The sequence below is a fragment of the Malus domestica genome, chromosome 15 (genome assembly GCF_042453785.1).
Source record: "Malus domestica chromosome 15, GDT2T_hap1".
NCBI lineage: Eukaryota > Viridiplantae > Streptophyta > Magnoliopsida > Rosales > Rosaceae > Malus > Malus domestica.
Genome location: NC_091675.1, coordinates 4,734,116 through 4,757,803, shown reverse-complemented (window position 1 = coordinate 4,757,803; position 23,688 = coordinate 4,734,116). Strand labels below are relative to the sequence as shown.

The 23,688-nt window shown below is 37.1% G+C and overlaps 3 protein-coding genes and 1 non-coding gene across 4 annotated transcripts; 3 read left to right on the top strand and 1 right to left on the bottom strand.

Annotated features, from left to right (window-relative positions):
• The first annotated feature begins 989 nt into the window (after positions 1–989).
• Positions 990–2,453, top strand: LOC103431286 (strigolactone esterase RMS3-like). Its single transcript, XM_008369423.4, has 2 exons — positions 990–1,675; positions 1,773–2,453. Exons 1-2 carry the CDS (start codon positions 1,305–1,307, stop codon positions 2,200–2,202), a joined length of 801 nt encoding a protein of 266 aa, XP_008367645.2. The 5' UTR covers positions 990–1,304; the 3' UTR covers positions 2,203–2,453.
• Positions 2,454–16,168: 13,715 nt separating this feature from the next.
• LOC103455896 (U-box domain-containing protein 4-like) lies at positions 16,169–18,399 on the bottom strand. Its single transcript, XM_008395510.4, has 2 exons — positions 16,919–18,399; positions 16,169–16,494 (listed from the first exon to the last, which is right to left on the bottom strand). The coding sequence occupies exons 1-2, from the start codon at positions 17,897–17,899 to the stop codon at positions 16,417–16,419; spliced, it is 1,059 nt and encodes a 352-aa protein (XP_008393732.2). The 5' UTR covers positions 17,900–18,399; the 3' UTR covers positions 16,169–16,416.
• Positions 18,400–20,655: 2,256 nt separating this feature from the next.
• TRNAT-AGU (transfer RNA threonine (anticodon AGU)) lies at positions 20,656–20,729 on the top strand. Its single transcript has one exon. It is a non-coding gene; the product is annotated as a tRNA-Thr (tRNA).
• A 52-nt stretch (positions 20,730–20,781) lies between these two features.
• On the top strand, positions 20,782–23,022 carry LOC103415415 (mitochondrial outer membrane protein porin 2-like). The gene is made up of 6 exons (XM_008353749.4): positions 20,782–20,968; positions 21,072–21,139; positions 21,828–21,938; positions 22,020–22,106; positions 22,190–22,398; positions 22,567–23,022. Exons 1-6 carry the CDS (start codon positions 20,917–20,919, stop codon positions 22,871–22,873), a joined length of 834 nt encoding a protein of 277 aa, XP_008351971.2. The 5' UTR covers positions 20,782–20,916; the 3' UTR covers positions 22,874–23,022.
• Positions 23,023–23,688: the final 666 nt, after the last annotated feature.

Genomic DNA, 23,688 nt, shown 5'->3' with positions numbered 1-23,688 from the left:
TGTTTCCTGAACAACTTTGCTTTGTTTTTTTGGCTTTTGGTTTCGTTTAACTACACACATATTTTTAGAAATCATCCGCATAACTCCATGCTAAACATATCACTTAGGTGGTAATTACCTTTTTTCTCTACTCATCATCATTAATACAACTTGGTGTGCACATTTAGATTTCACTTTATTGTATAATCACATCTTTTGACGAGTGAAATACACACATAAGATATTCTCACTTGGTAACACATAAGATATTCTTGGGCATGGCAATATCATTTCCCACTCATGGCAATGTAATTTCAAATTTGCCATCCACATTTCCTAAATTTAATGTTTTTTTCATTTCATGCTTGTTCTTTCCTATTTCTCTTGTGATATAGGAAATTCTTAAGTCGGAATGAACAAACTATATGATCATCCAATTAAACCTATTAAAGAGTGTGACTGTAAAGTTGAAAGAGTGAGGTGTTTCGTGTCTTGAAGACTTCAACAGTACAACCACAAACCACTTGATATGTTCGTCCTAACTTGAGAATTTCTTTTGTTTTACTAGAGAAAACTCATTGAAGAAAAAATATATAATTGTAGCGACGATCCCTTAACATTAGTCAAATTGGAGTGTTAGTCTTTGAAATAAAAATTCGGTAGTCTTGGTTCTTGAGCTTGTTATAATGTGGAACAATGATCATTCTCGCTAACTCCGTTAGAATTTTCATCTATTTTTTATCCCTTCAAAAAACCTTTTATTTTGGACATAAGTTCTTACAAATTTAGCCGAAAGAATCATTGTTTTGCATTATAACAAGTTCAGAAACCAACATCCAAAGATTTTTAGTTTAGAAGCCAAAACTCGAATTAAACTATAAAATTAAAGGACGGTTGCTTTAATTTTATAATTAAAAAGGAAAAAGAAGGAGCTTAGCTAAAACAACATGGGGCCCCATCTTTAATGCCAACTACCATATGAATGAGAGAACCATCACACTCCAAGCCTTGTCACACCTGATAAAATTAAAATCTTTTGTCCTAAAACCATATATACTCACCAGTCAGTCCTCCATATAAAACGCAGAGGTGCATCACACGCAAAAACAAACCTGTCGCAATTTGCATCACAACTCTCGCCCAAGCCAACAAAATGCTGCCAATCTTCTTCCCTCCATACAAAGATTTTGGTACTCCCTTCCCGATATAAATACGACAACACTCCTCCCCAATCCACTCACCACTCTCCACTCTCCACTCTCCACCTATTTCTTCACTTTTAATCCTCCCCCCAAAATTTAAAAAAACTAAATTAACAGTCAACCATGGTCAACACAATCCTCGACGCTCTCAACGTCCGCGTCGTCGGCTCAGGCGACAGGTACGTCGTTTTCGCCCACGGCTTCGGCACCGACCAGTCCGCCTGGCAGCGCATTCTCCAGTTCTTCACGCCTTACTACCGCGTCATTCTCCACGACCTCGTCTGCGCCGGCAGCGTCAACCCGGACTACTTCGACTTCCGCCGTTACACCACCCTCGACGCCTACGTCGACGACCTCCTCAACATTCTCGACGCCCTCGGCGTCAACCGCTGCGCCTATGTTGGTCACTCCGTCTCCGCCATGATCGGCATCCTCGCCTCCATCCGCCGCCCCGAACTCTTCTCCAAGCTCGTCCTCATCGGCGCTTCCCCAAGGTAAGTTAAAATCCACACATTCTCTCAAGAAATTGCTAGTTACCCGATTCAATTTTTATCCGAATGCAAAAATCCAATTGTTTAATTTTCGTTTTAGGTTCTTGAACGATGGAGATTACCATGGAGGATTCGAGCAAGAGGAAATTGAGAAAGTGTTTTCTGCAATGGAGGCGAACTACGCGGCGTGGGTCAGCGGCTTCGCGCCGCTAGCCGTCGGGGCTGACGTTCCGACGGCGGTCCGAGAATTCAGCCGGACCCTGTTCAACATGCGACCGGACATCTCACTTTTCGTGTCTCGGGCCGTGTTCAACAGCGATTTGAGGGGGGTTTTGGGGCTGGTGCGGGTGCCGTGCTGCATAATCCAGACCTCGAAGGACGTGTCCGTACCGGGGTCGGTGGCGAACTACCTGAGGGACCACCTGGGCGGGCGGAACACGGTGGTGATGCTGGAGACGGAGGGGCACTTGCCGCATCTGAGCGCGCCGGGTCTGCTGGCTAGGAAGCTCCGCCACGCCCTTGCGTCGTAGATGGGTCCCAACGGAGGGCCAGGAGGGGAGGAGGCGGGGTCGAGAGAGGACGAAAATAGCAATAAGGATGGAGACGGCGACACGTGGTCTAATAAGCTACGGACGTTAGTCCTTTCCGAGCGAAAATAGTTTTGGATTTATGTGATGTACGCAGGAAGGATAAGAATCTCCACGTGAATGTCACGTGATGACGTAACCTTCTTTTGTCAAATGGCATTGGCCCAAATAAATCCTTTTATTTTTGTCTTCCATTTTTCTTGTGCTTTACGATTTTTCTTGTTTGGTTTGGAATCTTGCTTTAATTCTGCAATTGTACTTGACTGCTTATATCCACTTTTCTTTTTAACTTCACAAGAATATATTCACTTTGTTCCAAATATATGATTGTGTTTTGTTTTCAGGAATATGATTGTTTAACGCTGTCAACACCAATCACAAGTAACAATGAAATATGAAATACCTACATCAATGCGTAACGGTTTGTGACGGACTTGTAGCTGAAGTGTTTATACTCTTGAGTAGTTTAAACTTTTTTTTTTTCTCTCCAATCTCATTTTTATAATATAAAAAAACCAAGCTAATGTTGTACAATAAGTAATAAGATTAATCTAAATCATACATAATAAGTTAATAACGATAAAGTTACCATGGAGATGAAGGGAAAAAAATTATATTTGTCCAATTGGTAATTTTTACAAAATCTCGACCATGCCCTCTATTTGTACCTCAAGATAGTTTTGTCTGATGTGCACAGAGTTTCTTCGTGTTTTTTTAAGATGGAGGCTGAATCCAAGGGAAACAAAAATAGACCTAAAACATACATTGTTGTAGACATACTTAAGGCTTCGTTAGACAAGGTGCTCGACACAACAAAAGGACGATCTAAAAACATATGAAAAGTGAATCAGCAAGTTTATCCGCTACCATAATTTTTCCTCGTAAACACGAATTAATTGGTCGGCAACTCTAGTATTTGTGAAGCAAGTCCGTACAAGACTGAATGAGGCTAAAGAGAAGATGATCGGTACCAAAATTAACTTATTTATTCTTTGTAATCCATGCACAAAATTCGTTCCAATGAAGTTAATGACGAGAATAAGGAACAGAATATTGTTGCACATGACTTGTACCTCAACTAGTTAAATTCACTCGATATCTTAAATTCATTTATTCTCCCCAATATGGATTGTATAAGAAAAGATCAATGCAGTATCATTTTTATACTCGGTTAATATTCATTTTTATTGTTCAAAATACTCGGTTAATATTCTTAGGTTAAAGCCACTTAGTACTAGGGTCTAGTAGCATTCATCTTCACTTGTAAGTGAGAAAAACAAATTTGAACCACATTATGAGCCCACCTCCTCCCAATATCGTTTGTTCAAAAAATATTCTTTAAGTTAAAAGGGGTTGTGTCATTTAACATTAGTTTTCCGTTTTGGGCTTCTACGTGTAATTTCACTTGTCAGAGGCTTCAGAGCCCAGTCATGGAGGCTCTAGCTTACCTGACAAATTAGGCCTGTCCAGTATTTTCTTGTTGTGAAGGCCTGCTAATTGTTATTTCCCCCTATTGGGCTTATCGTTTACAAGGGATCTTGTCATTTTACATTTATTTATAAAAAAAGGCGAAATGCTAAGGAGATTTTCAGAAGTGAAAGAGTTCCGGAATTCTCTGTCACCTCATGTTTTTCACACAATATTTCATAATGTTAGTAAAAAATTGAAGTTAAATTGTGACCTGACAAAAGTTCCATAGAAAGTCTCAGTTTGATATGGTCTTCTTAGCATAGACATGGAATCGTCGCATTCCCAAAATTGAAAAATATTTCACGGCGGGTAATCATGAGTTAGTTAAATTGTTGTGTATTAGTAGATGTTAATATGAGCTAGGTTAATCAGTTGATTTCAGTTACTTTTCTAGCCTTATCGTCAACTTTGGACACACAAGTTGCACCCTTCACTTGTCAAATGCGTTCATCAATTTCGATTTGTAGGAGCAAAAAAAAGTATATAAATAGAATAAAAGTTTGGCTAAAGCCATGAAAGGATAATGTCGGAGAGATTAAATTTTTAAGAAAATGATCATTGCCATATCCTTTTCCTGGAGATCTCGTGCTCATGGCCGTTCATCGTACATCGTACGGTCAATTTTTATTAGGTACTATTTATATTTAATTTTAAATTTTAAATTTCAAATGATTTCTTACCGCATGATGTACGATGAACGATAAAAAATTTAAACCAACTTTGGAAATTAAATGATGTGTCACTAATAAAAACTAAGCACGTTAATCAACACTAATCAATGTCGATTTGTAGGGGAAAAACGTATATAAATAAAATAAAAGTTTGGCTAAAGCCGTGAAAATATAATACTAGAGAGATTAAATTTTTAAGAAAATGATCATTGCCAGATCCTTTTCCTGGGATCTCGTGATCGTGGCCGTTCATCGTACATCGTGTGGTCACTTTTCATTAGGTACTATTTATATTTAATTTTAAATTTTAAATTTCAAATGATTTATTACCACACGATGTACGATGAACGATCAAATTTTTAAACCAACTTTGGAAATTAAATGATATGTCACTAATAAAAAATAAGCACGTTAATCAACACTAATCTAATCATCAACATCCACATTATTTGATTTACAAAATTTGGTCTCTCTGACATTATCTTTACACAGCTTCAGCCAAACTTTTATTCTATTTATATATATTTTTTGCCCCTATAAATCGAAATTGATGAACGCATTTGACAAGTGAAGGGTGCAACTTGTGTGTCCAAAGTTGGCAAGAAGCTTAGAGGAGTAACTAAAGTCAACTAATTAACCTAACTCATGATTAACATCTACTAATCCACAACAACTAATCCGAAATCAATAAAACACAAGTTAATTATGATCTTACGAGTTGGACTTTTTTGCATGTTCAAAATTGGGGGCCGAAAATCGGGTGTCGGTTCGTTGTAGAGGAAAAGGACGAAAGTGAAGTGTAGAGGAAAAGGACGAAAGTGCCATTTGACCCCAATTTTTAAAGATTGGGTGGGTAGGAATAGCAAAGTAGAGGGTCTGTATCGTCACAGCCGCCCGATGACTCGAGCAAGACCTGGTCAGTTTCTGAACCGGATTAGGATTCTTTCCTATCTTCTTTTCATTATCTTTCATCTCCTCCTCTCACTCTCTATTTTATCTCCCTATTTCTAAAAAATTAATATAAAATGTTAACGTGATTTAATCGTGACCGTTCAAACAGGAGGAGAGAGAAAATAAGGAAAAAAAAGAGGGGAAAGAATCATACTTTTTCCGAACCACCCATGAGCCCACCCTATCTTCTCAAAAATGTTGATTAGTGGTGCAATTAAATCTTTTCGGGTATGAAAACGAAATTGAATAATTATGATTAATTAGGCCGCAAAAGAGACGGACGACTCAGTAAAGGGAATAGTGACGTGGAAGCTTCTTTGTCACAAGGAATCGAATCGAATGTGGAAACAAATGGTGATGGAATGGGACAAGTAGGCTACCATTTGAGCTCATGTTTTGAACCTGGTTCAAAATTGGTGCATAATCAAGTGGGTTGAATAAAATTTGGACACATCAAGAAAGTTTAGGACATAAGTTTTGATTTGGCCGAATTTAAGAAGGTTGCCGACGACAAATGAATAGCCTCACACGCAAAATCCTAAACGTTATGTCTTCAAGTGGTTAAGATTTCAGAGCTTGTTTAGCGACTGATTATTAACTAATATCGATGTTGTTTTAACAAGTGTTGTCTAATTCCACAGGTATTAAGTAATGTTCTTCAACACAAGTGTTTTTATTGAAGCATGGAGATAATTTACTCTTGCACAATCTTTTAGTAGTTTTGGATAGTCTGCCATATTGTTCGTTGTTTCTCTTTTAGACCCAACAATAGTCTTTGGTAATTGAAGCTCAACAACTTGCATGCATGCATGCATTCCCAGCAACAACGTCGCTACTTCTCCAACGATATCCTCTCTCTCGATTGTTTAATCTCCTTATTTCGTGTTGGTTATTTTTTGTTCACTCATTATACTTTCTCTCTAAATATCTTCCGTATGATCGTATCCAAATCAAATTGATCTGACTCGTGTGAAATGACCAAATTAGATTGATCAAGTCTTAAGGAAAATGATCTAAGGGATAGAGAAAGAAACATATTACAGAGAGAGTTGATGTCAACCCCTACATTTGAGAGGAGGTTTTTGTATAGTGAAATGGTTTCCTCACTTTCCCTTTGTCCCCTTGCGATCATTCTTTGTAATCCTCAAATTTAACTCATCCACAAGGGATCAGTGGATATAAACAAATAGAAAAGTACATAAGAAGAAAAGGAAGTGAGAAATTCACTACCCTTATTATTGAGCGTGGTGCTATATAAACAAAATTTATGCACCAAATTTATTTAGGATTTAAGGTGTGATGCATTTTATACCCGTTGGAAAAAATTATTATTTAGATTTATTTTAATGTTTGGTATTTTGGGGTTAGCCCGTTAGTATTAGGGTTTCATCTCCGTGCCTATTAGGGTTATGTTAGTTTTCTATATATATGGTACTTTGTAACTCTATAGAAAAATAAGTTATTCACAATGTAGTCTCTTAGGTTTTTTGTAGCCGTTCCGGCATTCTCGTTTGTTTAATAATATTTCTATTATTCTTGTTCGTTGCGCACTCTGATATTCAACTTGGTATCATAGCAGGTTTGATCTTTCGGGATTTAATCTGTTCTTGATAGGAATCCATGTTGTTTGTTTGATATTAGTTTTGAAAAAAAAAAAAGAATCAGTTTGCTTCGTCATGTCATCGTCCTCTGCTACCGTTCGAAATTGCATCCGCACCTGATATGCATCACCGCTCGTGCTGTTTCACGTTTTCCCTTGAAGTCATGTAAACCTGCATTTGTTTCGTATCTGCACTGTGCTGTTTTTGCATGAATTGAAGAAGGGCAGAGAAAAAGGAATAAGAAAAAAAAGAAAAAAAACAGAAAGAAGACGTGATGTTTGAAGGAAAAAAGAATAGGAAAAAAAAAAGAAAAAAAAAGGTAGAAAAGAATAAAGACAAAAAACGTTGGTTTTTTGTTTGAAGGCCCACACGGGTAGAAAGAAATATGGCCTGTTTGGTTGGATTTTTTTTTTATTGTTTGTTTGGAAGTTGGTATTGGTATTGGTATTCGCATTGGCATTGATATTAGTATTGGTATTAGCATTGGTATTGGCATCGGCATCGGCATTGACACTAGAATTTGGAGTCTTGCATCCACATCTACTTTGGCAAACCCATGTCGTGTACCGCCATGAGTTTGACGGGGGTTGTTGGAAAATATCATTATTTAGATTTATTTTAATGTTTGGTATTTTGGGCTTAGCCCGTTAGTATTAGGGTTTCGTTTCCTTGCCTATTAGGGTTATGTTAGTTTTCTATATATATGGTACTTTGTAACTCTATAGAAAAATAAGTTATTCACAATGTAGTCTCTTAGGTTTTTTGTAGCCGTTCCAGCATTGTCGTTTGTTTAATAATATTTCTATTATTCTTGTTTGTCTTGTTCGTTGCACACCCTGATATTCAACTTGGTATCATAGCAGGTTTGATCTTTCGGGATTTAATCTGTTCTTGATAGGTATCCATGTTGTTTGTTTGATATTAGTTTTGAAAAAAAAAAAAAAATCAGTTTGCTTCGTCATGTCATCGTCCTCTGCTACCGTTCGAAATTGCATCCGCACCTGATCTGCATCACCGCTCGTGCTGTTTCACATTTTCCCTTGAAGTCATGTAAACCTGCATCTGTTTCGTATCTGCACGTGTGCTGTTTTTGCATGAATTGAAGAAGGGTAGAGAAAAAGGAATAAGAAAAAAGAAAAAAAACAGAAAGAAGACGTGATGTTTGAAGGAAAAGAGAATAGGAAAAGAAAAAGAAAAAAAAAGGTAGAAAAGAATAAAGACAAAAAACGTTGTTTTTTGGTTTGAAGGCCCACCCGAGTAGAAAGAAATATGGTCTGTTTGGTTGGATTTTTTTTTTATTGTTTGTTTGGAAGTTGGTATTGGTATTGATATTCACATTGGCATTGGTATTAGTATTGGTTTTAGCATTGGTATTGGCATCGGCATCAGCATCGGTATTGGCATCGGCATCGGCATCGGCATCGGTATTGGCACTGAAATTTGGAGTCTTGCATCCACATCTACTTTGGCAAACCCATGTCGTGTACCGCCATGAGTTTGACGGGGGGTGTTGGAAAATATTATTATTTAGATTTATTTTAATGTTTGGTATTTTGGGCTAAGCCCGTTAGTATTAGGGTTTCGTTTCCTTGCCTATTAGGGTTAGATTAGTTTTCTATATATATGGTACTTTGTAACTCTATAGAAAAACAAGTTATTCACAATGTAGTCTCTTAGGTTTTTTGTAGCCGTTTCAGCATTCTCGTTTGTTTAATAATATTTCTATTATTCTTGTTAGTCTGTTCGTTGCGCACTCTGATATTCAACTTGGTATCAGAGCAGGTTTGATCTTTCGGGATTTAATATGTTCTTGATAGGTATCCATGTTGTTTGTTTGATATTAGTTTTAAAAAAAAATAAAAAAATCAGTTTGCTTCGTCATGACATTGTCCTCTACTACCGTTCGAAATTGCATCCGCACCTGATCTGCATCACCGCTCATGCTGTTTCACGTTTTCCCTTGAAGTCATGTAAACCTGCATCTGTTTCGTATCTGCACGTGTGCTGTTTTTGCATGAATTGAAGAAGGGCAGAGAAAAAGGAATAAAAAAAAAAAGAAGACGTGATGTTTGAAGGAAAAAAGAATAGGAAAAAAAAGAGAAAAAAAAAGGTAGAAAAAAAATAAAGACAAAATACGTTGGTTTTTTGTTTGAAGGCCCACACGGGTAGAAAGAAATATGGTTTGTTTGGTTGGATTTTTTTTTTATTGTTTGTTTAGAAGTTGGTATTGGTATTGGTATTCGTATTCGCATTGGCATTGGTATTGATATTAGCATTGGTATTGGCATCGGCATCGGTAGCTGCATCGGCATCGGCATCGGCACTGGAATTTGGAGTCTTGCATCCACATCTACTTTGGCAAACCCATGTCGTGTACCGTCATGAGTTTGACGGAGGGTGTTGGAAAATATTATTATTTAGATTTATTTTAATGTTTGGTATTTTGGGCTTAACCCGTTAGTATTAGGGTTTCGTTTCCTTGCCTATTAGGGTTAGGTTAGTTTTCTATATATATAGTACTTTGTAACTCTATAGAAAAATAAGTTATTCACAATGTAGTCTCTTAGGTTTTTTGTAGCCGTTCCGGCATTCTCGTTTGTTTAATAATATTTCTATTATTCTTGTTAGTCTTGTTCGTTGCGCACTCTGATATTCAACTATACCATATAAATTTTTATTACAACTAATAATCAAATTTTAACTTAAATTTGATTGGTGAGGTGCAAAATTTGTGTGTGTCTAACCTTAGGTTTTTTTTTAAAATTATTTTTTTAGAAGAAGTTGAATTTAAATTTTCCAAATGATTTACATAATGTCTCTCTCTAAGTATCTTTCTACAAGTCAAATCAGATTGATCTGACTCGAGTGAAATGACCAAATCAAATCGATCAAGTATTAAGGAAAGTAACCAAAGGGATAGAGAAAGAAACATATATATACACAGAGAGTTGATGTCAACTCCTACATTTGAGAGGAGGATTTTGTATTGTGAAATGGCTTTTCCACTTTCCTTTTGTCCCCTTGCGATCATTCTTTATAATCCTCAAATTTAACTCAATCCACAAGAGAATCAGTGGATATAAACAAATAGAAAAGTACATGAGAAGAAAAAGAAGTGAGAAATTCACTACTCCTATTATTAAGTGTGCTGCTATATACATTAAATTTGTTCGGGATGGAAGGTGTAACACATCCTATACTATATAAACTTTTATTATAATTAAAAATTAAATTCTAACTTGAATTAGACTGGTGACCTATCATTTAGTGCATAAAGTTGGTACAAAATTTTGGTATGTCTAACATTATTTTATTATTGTTTTTTTTCAGTTAATTTTTTAAAAGAAGTTGAATTTAAATTGTCCAAATGATTTACATCATGTCTCTCTCTAAGTATCTTTCGTATGATCGTATCTACAAGCCAAATCAGATTGATCTGACTTGAGTGAGATGACCAAATCAAATCGATCAAGTCTTTAGGAAAATAACCAAAGGGATAGAGAAAGAAACATATATAATACACAGAGAGTTGATGTCAACTCCTACATGTGAGAGGAGGATTTTGTATTGTGAAATGGCTTCCCCACTTTCCCTTTATCCCCTTGCGATCATTCTTTATAATCCTTAAATATAACTCAATCCACAAGAGAATCAGTGGATATAAACAAATAGAAAAGTACATGAGAAGAAAAGGAAGTGAGAAATTCACTACTCTTATTATTAAGCGTGATGTTATATGTACTAAATTTGTTTGGGATGAAGAGTGTGACACATCCTATACTATATAAATTTTTATTATAATTAAAAATTAAATTCTAACTTGAATTTGATTGGTGACACATCATTTAGTACACAAAGTTGATACAAAATTTTGGTATGTTTAACATTATTTTATTATTGTTTTTTTTTTCAGTTATTTTTTTAGAAGAAGTTGAAGTTAAATTGTCCAAATGATTTTCATCATGTCTCAACTCTCAAGAGTAGACTGATGTGTTCTAATATGTTGGATATAATTAATAGTTTTAACTTTTAATTAGCCGGTAGTTCGTACTTCATGTTCCCATCCTCAAATAATTATTCAGATATAACACTAATTTTTTTCATACAAAAAGCGGCTCCTTGATGGGGAGAGATCCTTAACTGCGATAGGAGGATTCTCAAACCAAACTATGTTAACTATCTAAGCTTAAAGCTTTCCCTCTTTTTTTATATGAACGACCAATAACATATGGTAGTTGTTGTAAATTTGTGTAAACCCTGTTTGCTGTAATCTTTCCTAAACTTGTAACATACAGACAATTTACTCTCTGAATTTTAATTTCAGCCAATTACCCCATGAACTTGTATTTATGGGTAAATTCCCTTCTTCCGTTAAATATCCTATATTTTATTCATGCTTCGGTTAGTTTGGAGGACAAACATTTCTTATCAAAACATTGTTTTCCCTTTTTGAATAAGCATTTGCTGGTAAAACAAAGAAGATAAGGGCTTGTTTGGTATCCTACTTAAGTTCAATTTTTTTTAACTCAAAAACACTTTTTAAGTTTTAGACTTTGAATTCTTGTTTGATAGAACTCTTTTAAAAAATTAGATTAAAAAATAACTTAAAAACACTAAAAAAGAGTTTTTAGAGTTTTCCTACTATCTCCTCAACATTTTTTTTGCTCCTTCGTAACCCTCTCTTTCTTCTCTCCCCACGTCCACTGGTGGATCCAGATTTTCAAGATCGGAGGTCCCAACATAAAAGCTCAAAAAAAAACAAAAATATTAGACTAATTTGGTTCCAAATCACTATTTCTACTGAACTTGGTTCATTGAATAAATCAAGATTAATCTTAAAGGTAATAAAACCAACAAATTCTCCTCAACAACATAACGCAATTAGTGACTCTACAAAGATAAAATTTGCTAATGTAACATATATCTTATTAATTGGGAGTTGGGACTAGAGTCTAGGATTAAAAAAAGTTATATGAATTTGGAAGAAATTAAATTAGGCAGCTAAAAGCGATGGAACGGCAAATGGTGGTGGGGAATAGGGTAACTTGGGTTTAAAGTTGGAAGGTTGCGACGATTAGGGCTGTGAGTTCTTAAATATAATTTGGGGATATTGGAAAAGATCGGGGTTCTCGAGCTTTGTAGAGAAAACAGAGATATTTTAGTTTTTTAAACTTTTTATAATAACCAGGTTAAAAAACGTTGTCGTTTTGGCTAGGTCTTTTAAAACAAAAATTAAAAACCTCTTATTTATTATAAGCATTGCTGCCTGCACATCCATGGAGGCAACAAGCCTCTTCATTGCACCTGCCCAAATTGTTGGAGGGTCCCGAAAGTCGATCATAAGTGTTTCTTCGAGCTTCCGAAGGGTCCCAGGTCCTTACATGGATCCGCCAGTGCCCACGTTACACCTTGTCTTTTCTCTATCCTCAGCCTTTGTCTTCTCTCTTTCATTACACTCACTTTCTTCTCATTCCTCACCTTCTCACCGTAATTTTTTGCTCTCCTTATCCTCCTCGTCCTCTCCCTGTCATTCTCTCTCCTCGCCAACTATTTCCTCTCTCCTTTCTCTTTTCCAATTCTTTCACTCCTTCAATTTTTGTTCAAGGAAGTTTGAATTCAAACTAAAAAAAAATTATTTTTAAAAATTCAACCAAACAGATTTTTGAAATTTTAAGACTTAAAATAATACTGTTTTTAAGTGATGTTATTTGAAAATTATTTATATAAACAACTAAAGTTTTTTGGTAAGATACCAAACAAGCCCTAAATGATTCGAAAACAATAAAGGGGGATGGGAGAGAAAGCGCAACGTGGAGCTGTTGGTGAGTTGGTAGGTAGGCTGCAAGAAGGTGGGTTTGCAGGGAGGAAGGTGTTGGATATATGTCAACAATCTGTGATAATTTATATATGCTAATAAATAATAAATGCAATAGGAATTAACAGAATATAAACTAGAATACGAATTATAAAATAGACAACTTGAAGATCGAGGCTTGCGTACCGCAATGTCATTGAAACAGAAATTTCGTCCCTACTTTGTGCTTGTAGTTCTACGGACGTCTGCTTCACCAGGATTCAACGATCAAGTTAAAATTCCAGCACCGGAAAATTTAACTTCTGGCGAATTTAGTGTGGTTCTCTCAGTAAGAAGGTTTAGGAATGTAGAAGATGAAGTTGATTATTTTCTGTATACTAAATGCCATGCAGATGGATGTATATATAGCAGATGGATGCCTGTTTGCAACAGGTATGAGAATGGGGTGTAACTGTTGAGAGACATCTCTTCAGATGGGTGTTTTGCTTTGTGTTCAGAAAGAACTCTTAGACTTCATCTGAAATGATGAGTCTTTTCATAAATAATTAATTAAATTTGAATTTAATTAAAAATAATTAAGTAAATCCGAAAAATAATTTAATTATTAAAGCTCAAGAGCCCAACCCCAAGGATGAGCCCAATTTTAGTCTACATGCCTATTACTCAAATCACTTTCTCTAAAGAACAAAGCCTTATAAAGTGATAAAATCTTTTGGGAATTGCCAATGTGGGATAAAGAAATTTCTACTCAAACTACTCAAATTTATAACCGAAGGAAGGGGATCGTAGCTTGGATCCGAAATCTGGGACCTGCCATTGGAGGTTGTGGGTTGGGTTGGTTTTGGCGGGAGTGGTACTGGGGCTCAATTGGGTCTGAATTTGGAGTGCTGGAAAAGGGTGGGAATGAATTTGATCTGGGATTGGAGGTGGCTGGTGGTTTGAGGTCTGGAGTGGGTGGGATGGGTAGTTAGATCGAGGAAAAGTGAGAGAGATAGATAGATACATTTTTTTTTAAAATTAATTAATTTTTATTGCGAAATGGATGAAATGTGAGAAATTTAACTATAAATAAAAGTTTAGGAGGTTTTTTTGTGTATTTAACTTTTTTTTTCTTTTCAAATTAATGAAATATCGTTATCGTTCTTTGACAAAAGCATCTAATAATTGTTGAATAATAATATATAAACATCTGATGTGGATTGCGACATGCATGTGATGTAGATTTAGATTTTATCCACATCCTCTTTGTGAGGATTCATAGGCCTCATATTTTACCTGTTCATTGTGTGTTTATAAATAATATTAAAATTTTTATTTAAAATTAAACAGAAATAGTACGTAATAAAAACTAACCATATAATATATAATAAATAAATAAAATGCAAGCATTCCAGAATCCTCACAAAAAAAATCCGGAAAGAATACTCTTGCATGTGATGCGGACCGCATGCTGTACATCAAATTATCAATCTCACAAATCCTAACCCAAGAAGCTCGCCTCAATTTTCTCTCAAATTTCAGTCCGTTTGTCAAGCCATAAAGTAGAAATTAGGAAATACAAAATCAAGAGCACATTAATTGGGTGGGACCCACAACCGAGACCCTTGATGATGGGACCAAACGACCAACTGCTACTAACAACAGAAATTTGAACACGTGGAAAGCAATTGGATGGCAGATTAATAACCTTGGAAAACGAAAGGTTAATTATAGGTCTAATTACACTTTGCATCCCTCGACTTTAAGATATATAATAAAAGCTCGATTATATGTGGTTTCTTGCAAATTGCCCCTCAACTCTTTGGTTCCCGCTTTGGTTCTTAAATTTTGTTTTCCATCTCAAGTTGGCCATAAACTCTTGCAAGTGTTATTACTAAAGACGAATGGTGGCTTCTATTAAAAATTCTGACAAAATGGCCACGTGACAGGCTCGTTGAAGACGTAACCTTTAAAATAATGTGTTGCAACTTTTACTAGCCATTTCAGTTTTTGAGATCATTAGAATGAAGTTAGTGTGAATCACGTCTTTAAAATGAGTCTGCAAACCATGAATGACATTCAATCGATTGAAGTTGCGGTGTCAAGTTCGTTGCTAAATTTTAATAAGTGATTTTTTTTTAGTGGTCTGAATCTTTGTCGCATATAATGTATCAGTATGTTTCAACATTTCAACGTAAGTAACGACGTCCTTATACAAGCATGCAAAAGTTGAAGGACTAACTTGGAAGGAAGTAACAAAACCCAAAAATTTGAGCAGTGTGGTAAATGACCCGTTATATGAAGCCAAAACTGCCCAATCGTCCTAACCCCATGCGGGACATCCCTTTCATTTTCCTCATCGTCCTTCTCATGAACGCAAAGCTCGTGATTTGTTAAAAGCAATATATCCCACTCCCACCACCGACCCTTCCAGACTTCGTACAGCTTTTTTCCTTTCCACTTGATTAATCATTCCCCTTTTCTTCTATATCTATGTCTGTACTAATTAATAAAATATTCATTGTTAACTAAAATTATATAAAATTATCAGTTTAATCCTCTAATTAAAACAAAATATGAATAAGAAATATAAGGTAGAAATGTAATTTCACACAACCAAATTTTGTTATTTTTTTTTCAAAGCATGCCCTACATGGAATCCTAATACATCTCTAATTAAAAAAAAGAAAACTTCTCGCTCCCACATTATCTATCTATCACTCTCTTCCTTTCTCCTTCCATTTCAAAAACAAAAATAAAAAATTTTCTCACACACTTTGAGTGTGCCTATATGCTAGTATATATAAAGTGAACACCCTAAAATGGTGAAACATTCAAAATATCATAAATTGCCCTTTAAGAATTTCATAAATTACAATTGAACCAAAAGAAGCTAAAGTATTTAACCATATTTTTATTTTGAATGAATTTAATATTTAAAATTATAGGGAAAAAAACCAAAAACAAAACCTCCCACGTTAGTGGGTGGTTTCACGTCTTTAATTCATCTTTTTTAAAATATCTAAATTAATTATTTAAATAAAAAAAATATAAAAATATCAATTGCCACACGCGTATGCGTGTCGCAAGAGACTAGTTTTAATAAAAAACATGGGTACGTTAAACTACACTGCATAGTGTTTGAATTAAGTCGCATAATGGCATTTTGTATAGTAATTTAGTATCAAATTACCAATTCACAATTGGCGGATTTGAAAAAGAAAAATTTGAAAAGTGAAAGAAAAATATCACTGCAAGTCTGTGAGAGAGCGGTCGTTTTTAGTGGGAAGTAGAACATACTTTTCTTTCCAATTATTCATCTCCCCCTCAACTCCCACATTTTCGTAATTAACCAATAAAATAACACACAAAATGATCTATTGATAAACACACTAGCCACTAGTGATAGTCTTTAAGACACATTTCTTTTAATTTTTTTTTATATAAAGAAATATAAGCTCTAAAGAGGCCAACCAAACTCAGCTCAATTCAACACCTTTCTCACAAGTTATACAATCCTCTCCTAACACAGATATTTACAAGTTTTAGATTTTTCTTCCTTTTTTTTTTTCTGGTTTTTTTTAACTCTTTCAGTGTTTGATTACATGGCCATTGCTATATCTGGGAGCGTAGCTAGGTGGTGGGCCCACGGTAGTGACGTGGAGGGGTGTTATAATGACACGTCTGACGCTGGTGCAGCGACGTTGCCGGACCTCGGTTGCCGTAGAAGCTCTGTCAATGTCTCCGCCTGTCCCCATAAAGACACACAAAACGACAATCAAAATACAAAACCACTCCCCCATCACGCACCAAATTATTTAAAAAATTATATAAAAAACGACAAAATAATTTAAGTGGCTGAGAGAGACTGAGAGACTAATCTACGACCTAAATGACGATCCTACCCATGGTCTTATTGCATACGTTAGCACCATAAATGGGGGGAGAACTGGGATTTTGAATTAATTTTTCCCCGAATAAGTATAAATCGGAAAAAGAATATGCCACCCGACTGACGTGGGCCACGCCCCATTAAATTGGGGAATATTTTCAAAAGCCCACCCCACGTCAGCGATGGCTCGCGGGGTCGTCGACCAGTGGACCGATTGGACCCGAAAAAAAAAACAGAGAAAGCAAATGTTGATTATTTTTACGTGCCGGAAAATACTCACCTTTTGCTTGGCGCGATTGGTGCCGGACTGAGACAAAGCGACGAGGGGAGGAATCGCTCCTTCGCGGACGACCATGTTACGGTGGACCCCACTGTTCTCGCAAAGCTTCAGCAATATCGCCACCGATATCTCCTTCTGCCGCTGCGACCCCACCTCTACAATCTCCACCAGCACCGGAATCCCACCTTCCTCCACCAATGCTGCGCGGGCCTCCGGCACCGACACGAGGACGCTCAGCACGTACGCCGACTTGTCCACCATGTTCGACCCGAAGTCCGCCATCAATTCCACCAGCGGCTTCATGATTCCCGACTCGACGGCTCTAATCTTGTTCTCTTTGACCGAGCACAGCGAGTACAAAGCCGTCGACGCGTCCTTCTTCCCACGAAAGCCTCCACACTCCAGAAGGTTCACCAGAAGCGGAATCGCTCCCGACCGTCCGATTGCGGCTTTGTTCTCTTCGATTTGCGAGAGGCGGAGCAGAGCGCAGGCGGCGTTCTCTTTCGCTGTGGCGGTCCCCGTCTTGAGCGACCGAACCAGCGGCTTGATTGCTCCCGACGAAGCGATGAGCTCCTTATTCTCGTCGCACAGCGAGAGGTTGAGAATCGCGGTGACGCCGTACTCCTGGAGCTGGAGATCAGACGACGATAGGAGCGAAATCAATGGCTTAATCGCGCCGTTTCGGGCGATTTTGAGCCGATTTTCGGACTTGTTCTTAGCGAGGAGCCTGATTTCCATCGCCGCCTGCTTCTGCGCCTCAGTCGAACCGGCCTCGAGCACGGCGACGAGCTGTTGAATCATATCGTCGGAGTTGTCGGAAGCGCAGGCAATCAGAAGCCGCCGGCTCTGGGACGAAGTCGTCGGGAACTCTTCGGATCTATCGCTGTTACACTCGCTGAAAGCAGAGGAGTTATCCCCGTTGCTCAGATCACTGAAGTTCCTCCCCATGTAACTGAAATTCGCTGGATTTTCCATCTCCATATCTGAAATTCCGAAATTTCTCAGCCCTCAACGAATAAACCCGTCACCGAAAAACTAATCGAATCGGTGAACGTTCGGGGTCCGATTCGGATTTGGTGGCTGGGGCCTCTGGTTTCAGAAAAGGAAGGAGGAGATATAGGGGATATAAAAGAAGGCTGGGAATGCTACCACGTGGACGAAGGCCTTGGGGTTTTCGCTGACACGTGCGCCTTGATTGAGAAATGTGAGTCCGGCTTGGAGGCGAGGAGAGCACGCACGAAGGGTCTCCTTTACCGCGTGCGTGGAAGGTTCGCTACTCGATAAAAGTTTTCGAAGCTTGTTCTTCATGAAATAAAATAGAAAGAGTAATGTTAAAAAAATTAAATTTAGAAAATAAATTTAGAAATTAAATGATATGTTATTAATAGGAATTAGTATGTTTATTAATATTTAAGTAATAAATTAATTATCAACTTTCATGTCCTTTAGTTTCTAAAATTTAATATACGAATTTAGTTTTTCTAGCATTATCCTTCAGAGCATGAAACATTTAACACCTTCTAGTTTGAGAGTGAGTTTAATGTGTTACGAGGTTTTAATTTTTAATATTTTACTGAGATATTGTGTAATTCGCTCGATGAACAATTGTAAATCTTTGCTAGGTGAGAAATGATAAAAGGTTTTTTTTAAAATTATAATTTTATGAAATTTTTTACACTTTTCAATTTACATTAATTCTCTTACAAATATAATATATTGTGTTAAAAAAATAAAATAACAGAAAAGTAAAACTTTTAAAATCGTACCCTTTGCATTTCTCTTAATAAGCCAATTGCTTTTAGATAATGGTACCAAAGTGCGTGATATAGTAAAATGTAATCGGCATGTTTATTGTGTTCGATCATTACTGTGATGCATAAACAGTTGTTGACCAAGCAATTACTCAATGATACATTTTCTAACGTACCGCGTTTTTTTATTTAATCTCTTTGTGTTTCAGGACTAAACAAAGCAAATGGCAAATTGTCTTTGTGATTAATACGCTCATCTTCAATATATTGCATCACAGTTCTAACTTTTCTAGTTTCACACTTGTGATAAAAAAAAAAATATTAACTCAAAAGTCTCAAAAGCTCTCTTTTTTCACTGATGGGGACTCCAAAGTCCAAACTTTAGGGTTAGTTTGATATTGTTGTGCTTTGAAAAAAAAAATGTTACTATTGTGCTGTGAGAATAAAATCATTTTTACTGCTTCTCGTTTTTAGCATTTTTTTCACCAAAAATTGTGAAAATCAGTTGTTTTTAAGTGTTTACTAAATACCTTTTTCAGTTTAATTTTTTTTTATACCTACTTTTTATAAAATCACCTGAGTACCAAACAAGTACTTAACGATACGTAATATTTCCCCCTGTACAGTAAGGTAGGTTTTGCGTCTTCCTACGTTTGCATGCTGGTTGTGTGCCACGTAGGACATGAATACGAGAATTTAATTTGTTTATTTGATGGGCTGCACATGGTTTGATCCAGTATTTGCATCTGTAGAGGTGAGGAGTCAGGCCAGCCCATAGCCGGTGGGGGAAACAAAAAATTAAAAAATCGAAAGACCCTGATCACTGTCAGCATCACCAAACATGGGTCGTACCCAGTGCACAAGGCTCCTGTTTTACGCAGGGTCTGGGAAAGGTGAATGTCGGCTAGCCTTACCCCCATTCAATGGTAAAATGTATTTCCCTTTCCCCATGAAAATTCTTCGGTCATTATTTTTCAACGAATTATATTTTGCGTACCAAACACATCCTAATAAATTATGTATACAATCGGACTAAAATGAAACAATAATAATGCAACAAACGTTCAGTAATTTTGATTTCTAATGACTTCTCGTTTCTTACTGTTATCTCTCGACCGCTTGGTCTCAGAAGCCAAAGTTGTAGCTATCCCCGTTGAGCGCAGACTTGCCCAAGAGAAGCCACTTCCCAGTGCTTATGATGAAGATGCATGGCTGGGCTGCCCTTCAATGGGTTGCTTCTCGCACAAGCAAACAAAGAATCAGATGGAAAACTATGGAGATCTTGATAGAACCTAGCTAGCTATGGAGGCAGGAGTTTGAGAGCTTGTTTCCTGGTGTGAAAGTTTTGGGGGCATTTTTTTCTTACCATTATTATGGGGTTCCAAACCAATTAGGCCAGTCAGAACCTAAAGCTGAATACTTTGATAAGACTCTGGGGCATAAAGTATGGGACTATGGTTACACATCAGGCCCCGGAGGGATTGACAATCCAATGGTTAATGAAACTCTGTACGCTAGTTTGACTTGTTGTTCATAGCTTTTTAATCTGTTTCGACTTATTTGAGACATTTTGTTAAACATCTTACTCTTGTGACAATCATGTTCAAGAACATAAAAATAAACTCTAAATGCGATATAAGAAGTGGGGATATTTGATTACACTTGTCCATATGTGGATCCACTATCGGAATCAACCGGTAACTAGTGCTACACGTTCCATACATATAGTTGCTAAGCCATATCAAAGATTATTTGTTAGGTTTTAGTGTCTAGAAAGGAAAAATTAGAAGCTCTTATGCAAAAAATTTACCTCATCTAATTGAAGACTTGGCAGTCAAGTTGAATTCCTCGTAATTTTGTGTTTAAACTTCAATGGAAGCAGATCGTGTGGTTGGGTTTTGGATTGTCAGCGAGCACAACCTTTTACATATTTTTTCCTCTTCAAATGTTTTGAAGATATATCGGGTATGCAGGAGTTTGACAACTGCTCTCGTAGCTCAGTTGGTTAGAGCACCCGTTTAGTAAGCGGGAGGTCTTGAGTTCGACTCTCAACGAGAGCAATTTTTTCCGACTGCTTTTTTCCTTTTTTTTTCCTTTCGTTTTCCTCACGCACACGAAACATGTTTGCCTGACCCCAAAACCGCAGCCAAGGGTTTTACATAAACCCCAGGCAGCCCTTGTCTCTTCCGCGCTCCCTCTCTCTAGAAAAACCTCCCAAAAGTTTCTCTCTCCTCTCCATCCGCAGATATGTCGACCAGAGGCCCTGCCCTCTTCTCCGCCATTGGCAAGAAAGCCACAGGTCTCTCTCTCTCCGTCTGAATCTTTATTGGGCAATTCTTAAATTTTGAAATTTTGAATCTTCTGATATGGGTTTTTGATGTATTGATTGCTTGAATTTGCAGACTTGCTTAACAGGGACTATAACACTGACCAGAAGATCAACATTACCACCTACACTGAAACTGGACTTGTAAGCCCAAATAATATTTTTTCAACAATTTTTAATTTGTTGCAAGTTTTATGTTGTCAATTTTTTGAATGATATGTATTGTGTTGGTTTACGATTTGAATCATCAGTTATTTGCTGGCGGGATTTTCTTTTCATTTATTTATTTGTTTTTTGTAATGGGCAAAAAGTGTTTCTTCAATTGCTGCATTGGATTGGAAGCAATTGAATCTTCACGGTGCATATTTTGGTTTTCTTAGGTCATTTGAGGGAGAAAAATTGGGGCTTATTTGGATCCCTTTGCCTTTTCCGAATCTATTTTCTTCAAAGAGAATAAAAATGACTTCTTGAAACGTTTCTTGTACAATATTGTGGGCTGGTTCTTGTAAGTTGTAACCATAAGCTTCAATTCAAATCATGCAAGCTTGTTGATATGTTGGACTGGTTCGGTGAATAGGATTACATTGAAGTGGATAACTCGCATTCTCTTTAGATTTGTGCTGAAGTGCCAATTTAAAAGTTTGCTATTTGTATATCTGCTTAGTGCTGGGTCTTGCTTACGAATTAAACAGGGAAACTCCCCTTGAATTTCCTTATTTTCTTCGTTGAGAATGAGAATATATCGACTTTACTAGTTCCATGTTGTGATTGTAACGGTTGCTTCTTAAAGGCTTGCAGAAGTTAGATATGATGAATTTATCTCTGATTTCAGGCCCTTAACTCGGGTTTGGCTAATAACGGAGGTCTGTCTTCTGGGGATATAGCAGCACAATACAAATACAAGAATGTCGCGCTCGATGTCAAAGCTGATACACAATCAAATGTGGTTTGCTAACTTTCGTTTTTCCTTCTCAAGTTTGAAGTCCGATAATTGTTTCTGACAGCTGGTCTCTTTTTTGAGCAGGTCTCAACAATGCTCACTGTCACTGACATCTTGCCTTCTACCAAAACCATCGCTTCAATCAAACTCCCTGATTACAAATCTGGCAAGGTATCGGCTTTTGTTAGCATCAAATGGGACATTAATTTACAATTATTACAGAAACTGATAATCATTCGTTCAATATATTGCAGTTGGAAGTCCAGTATCTTCACGAACATGCATCCTTCACAACCGCTGTTGGTCTGAACGAGTCCCCTGCTGTGGACTTTTCGGCAACCATTGGTACCCCGGCCATTGCCTTTGGAGCAGAAGCTAGTTTCTTGACAGGTTCCAGAGTGTTTTCTAAGTACAATGCCGGTGTCAGCTTTACACAGCACGATTCAACAGCTTCTGTGATTCTGTAAGTTCATCAGTTATAGGTCACTAATAAAAAAATAGACATAGTTGTTAGACTGTTAGACTGATGCAATATTTTAGTATACATGAACTTTCGTTCTGCTTTGATTGTTTGAGGAGAGTAATTGTATTGGCAAAGAAAATGGCAAACATGTTTCTTTTCATTTTGTAGGGCTGACAAAGGAGATTCACTACGGGCGTCATACGTGCATCAACTGAGCAGGCTGAATGGGGGAGCTGTAGTTGGAGAGGTGAACAGAAAGTTCTCCACGAACGAGAACACGCTAACAGTCGGAGGTTCATACGTGGTTGACCCTGAGACGGTTGTGAAGGCGAGGCTCAACAACCACGGCAATCTTGGGGCTCTTTTGCAGCACCAGCTCACACCCAAATCTTCACTTACACTCTCTGCAGCCTTTGACACCAAGGCATTAGAGAGGCATCCGAACTTCGGGTTGGCGCTCTCCCTCAAGCCCTAAACAGTTCTAAGAATTTTGCCAATGAAATTTCACAATTGTTTCTCGAGAAAAAACTTGAGTGTAAACGGTGATATGTCAACGTAATGATTACTCATATCTTGAGTACATTACAAATCTATTTAATGACAATTTGTTTTAAAAGTCTCTAATCAGTCGTTAAACCTTCTTCAAGATTGTTTTTGAAAAGTCTGCTTTTAAAATTCATTTGCAATTTTCCATCTTAATGACAATTAGTTTGGAAAGCAACAGAGAATCTATTTAATGAACCCCAATCACCCTTTGCTTTCTTTCGCTACAATTTTCAACTGCGTATTTTTTAATTTTCGGCTGAAAAAGAATATAATTTTCTTCCTCTCGTATTCAATAAATATCTTCATACGTTAATACCATTTTAGTATGGTGTTTAGTATAATATAAAATTATTTAAATGACTAGTAGCAAATAAACAAGGATTAGCCGAGTCGTATTCATTGAAATTTCTTCCAAGTGTGGAAATATGGACCGTATCAAATGGGGAAAGGAGGGTGACGTTTGGGGTTAAATTTAAATTATATCTTAGGGTTGGGCAAACGGGTCCTGGACCCGCGGGTCGGGGCGGGTCTTTGCGGTTCGGGACGGGTACGGGGCGGGTCTAAGAATTACAAATACAAAACGGGGCGGGGCGGGCCAGTTCCAGATAAATAACGGGACGGGCCGGTTCTAAAGATTGGAGAAAACGGGCCCCCGGCCCGGACCGTTGGTCTACTGTGATTACGGTCTCTTTTATTATTAGAATTCGACCCTCACTGTCACTCACCCTTTTATTATCAGGAGAG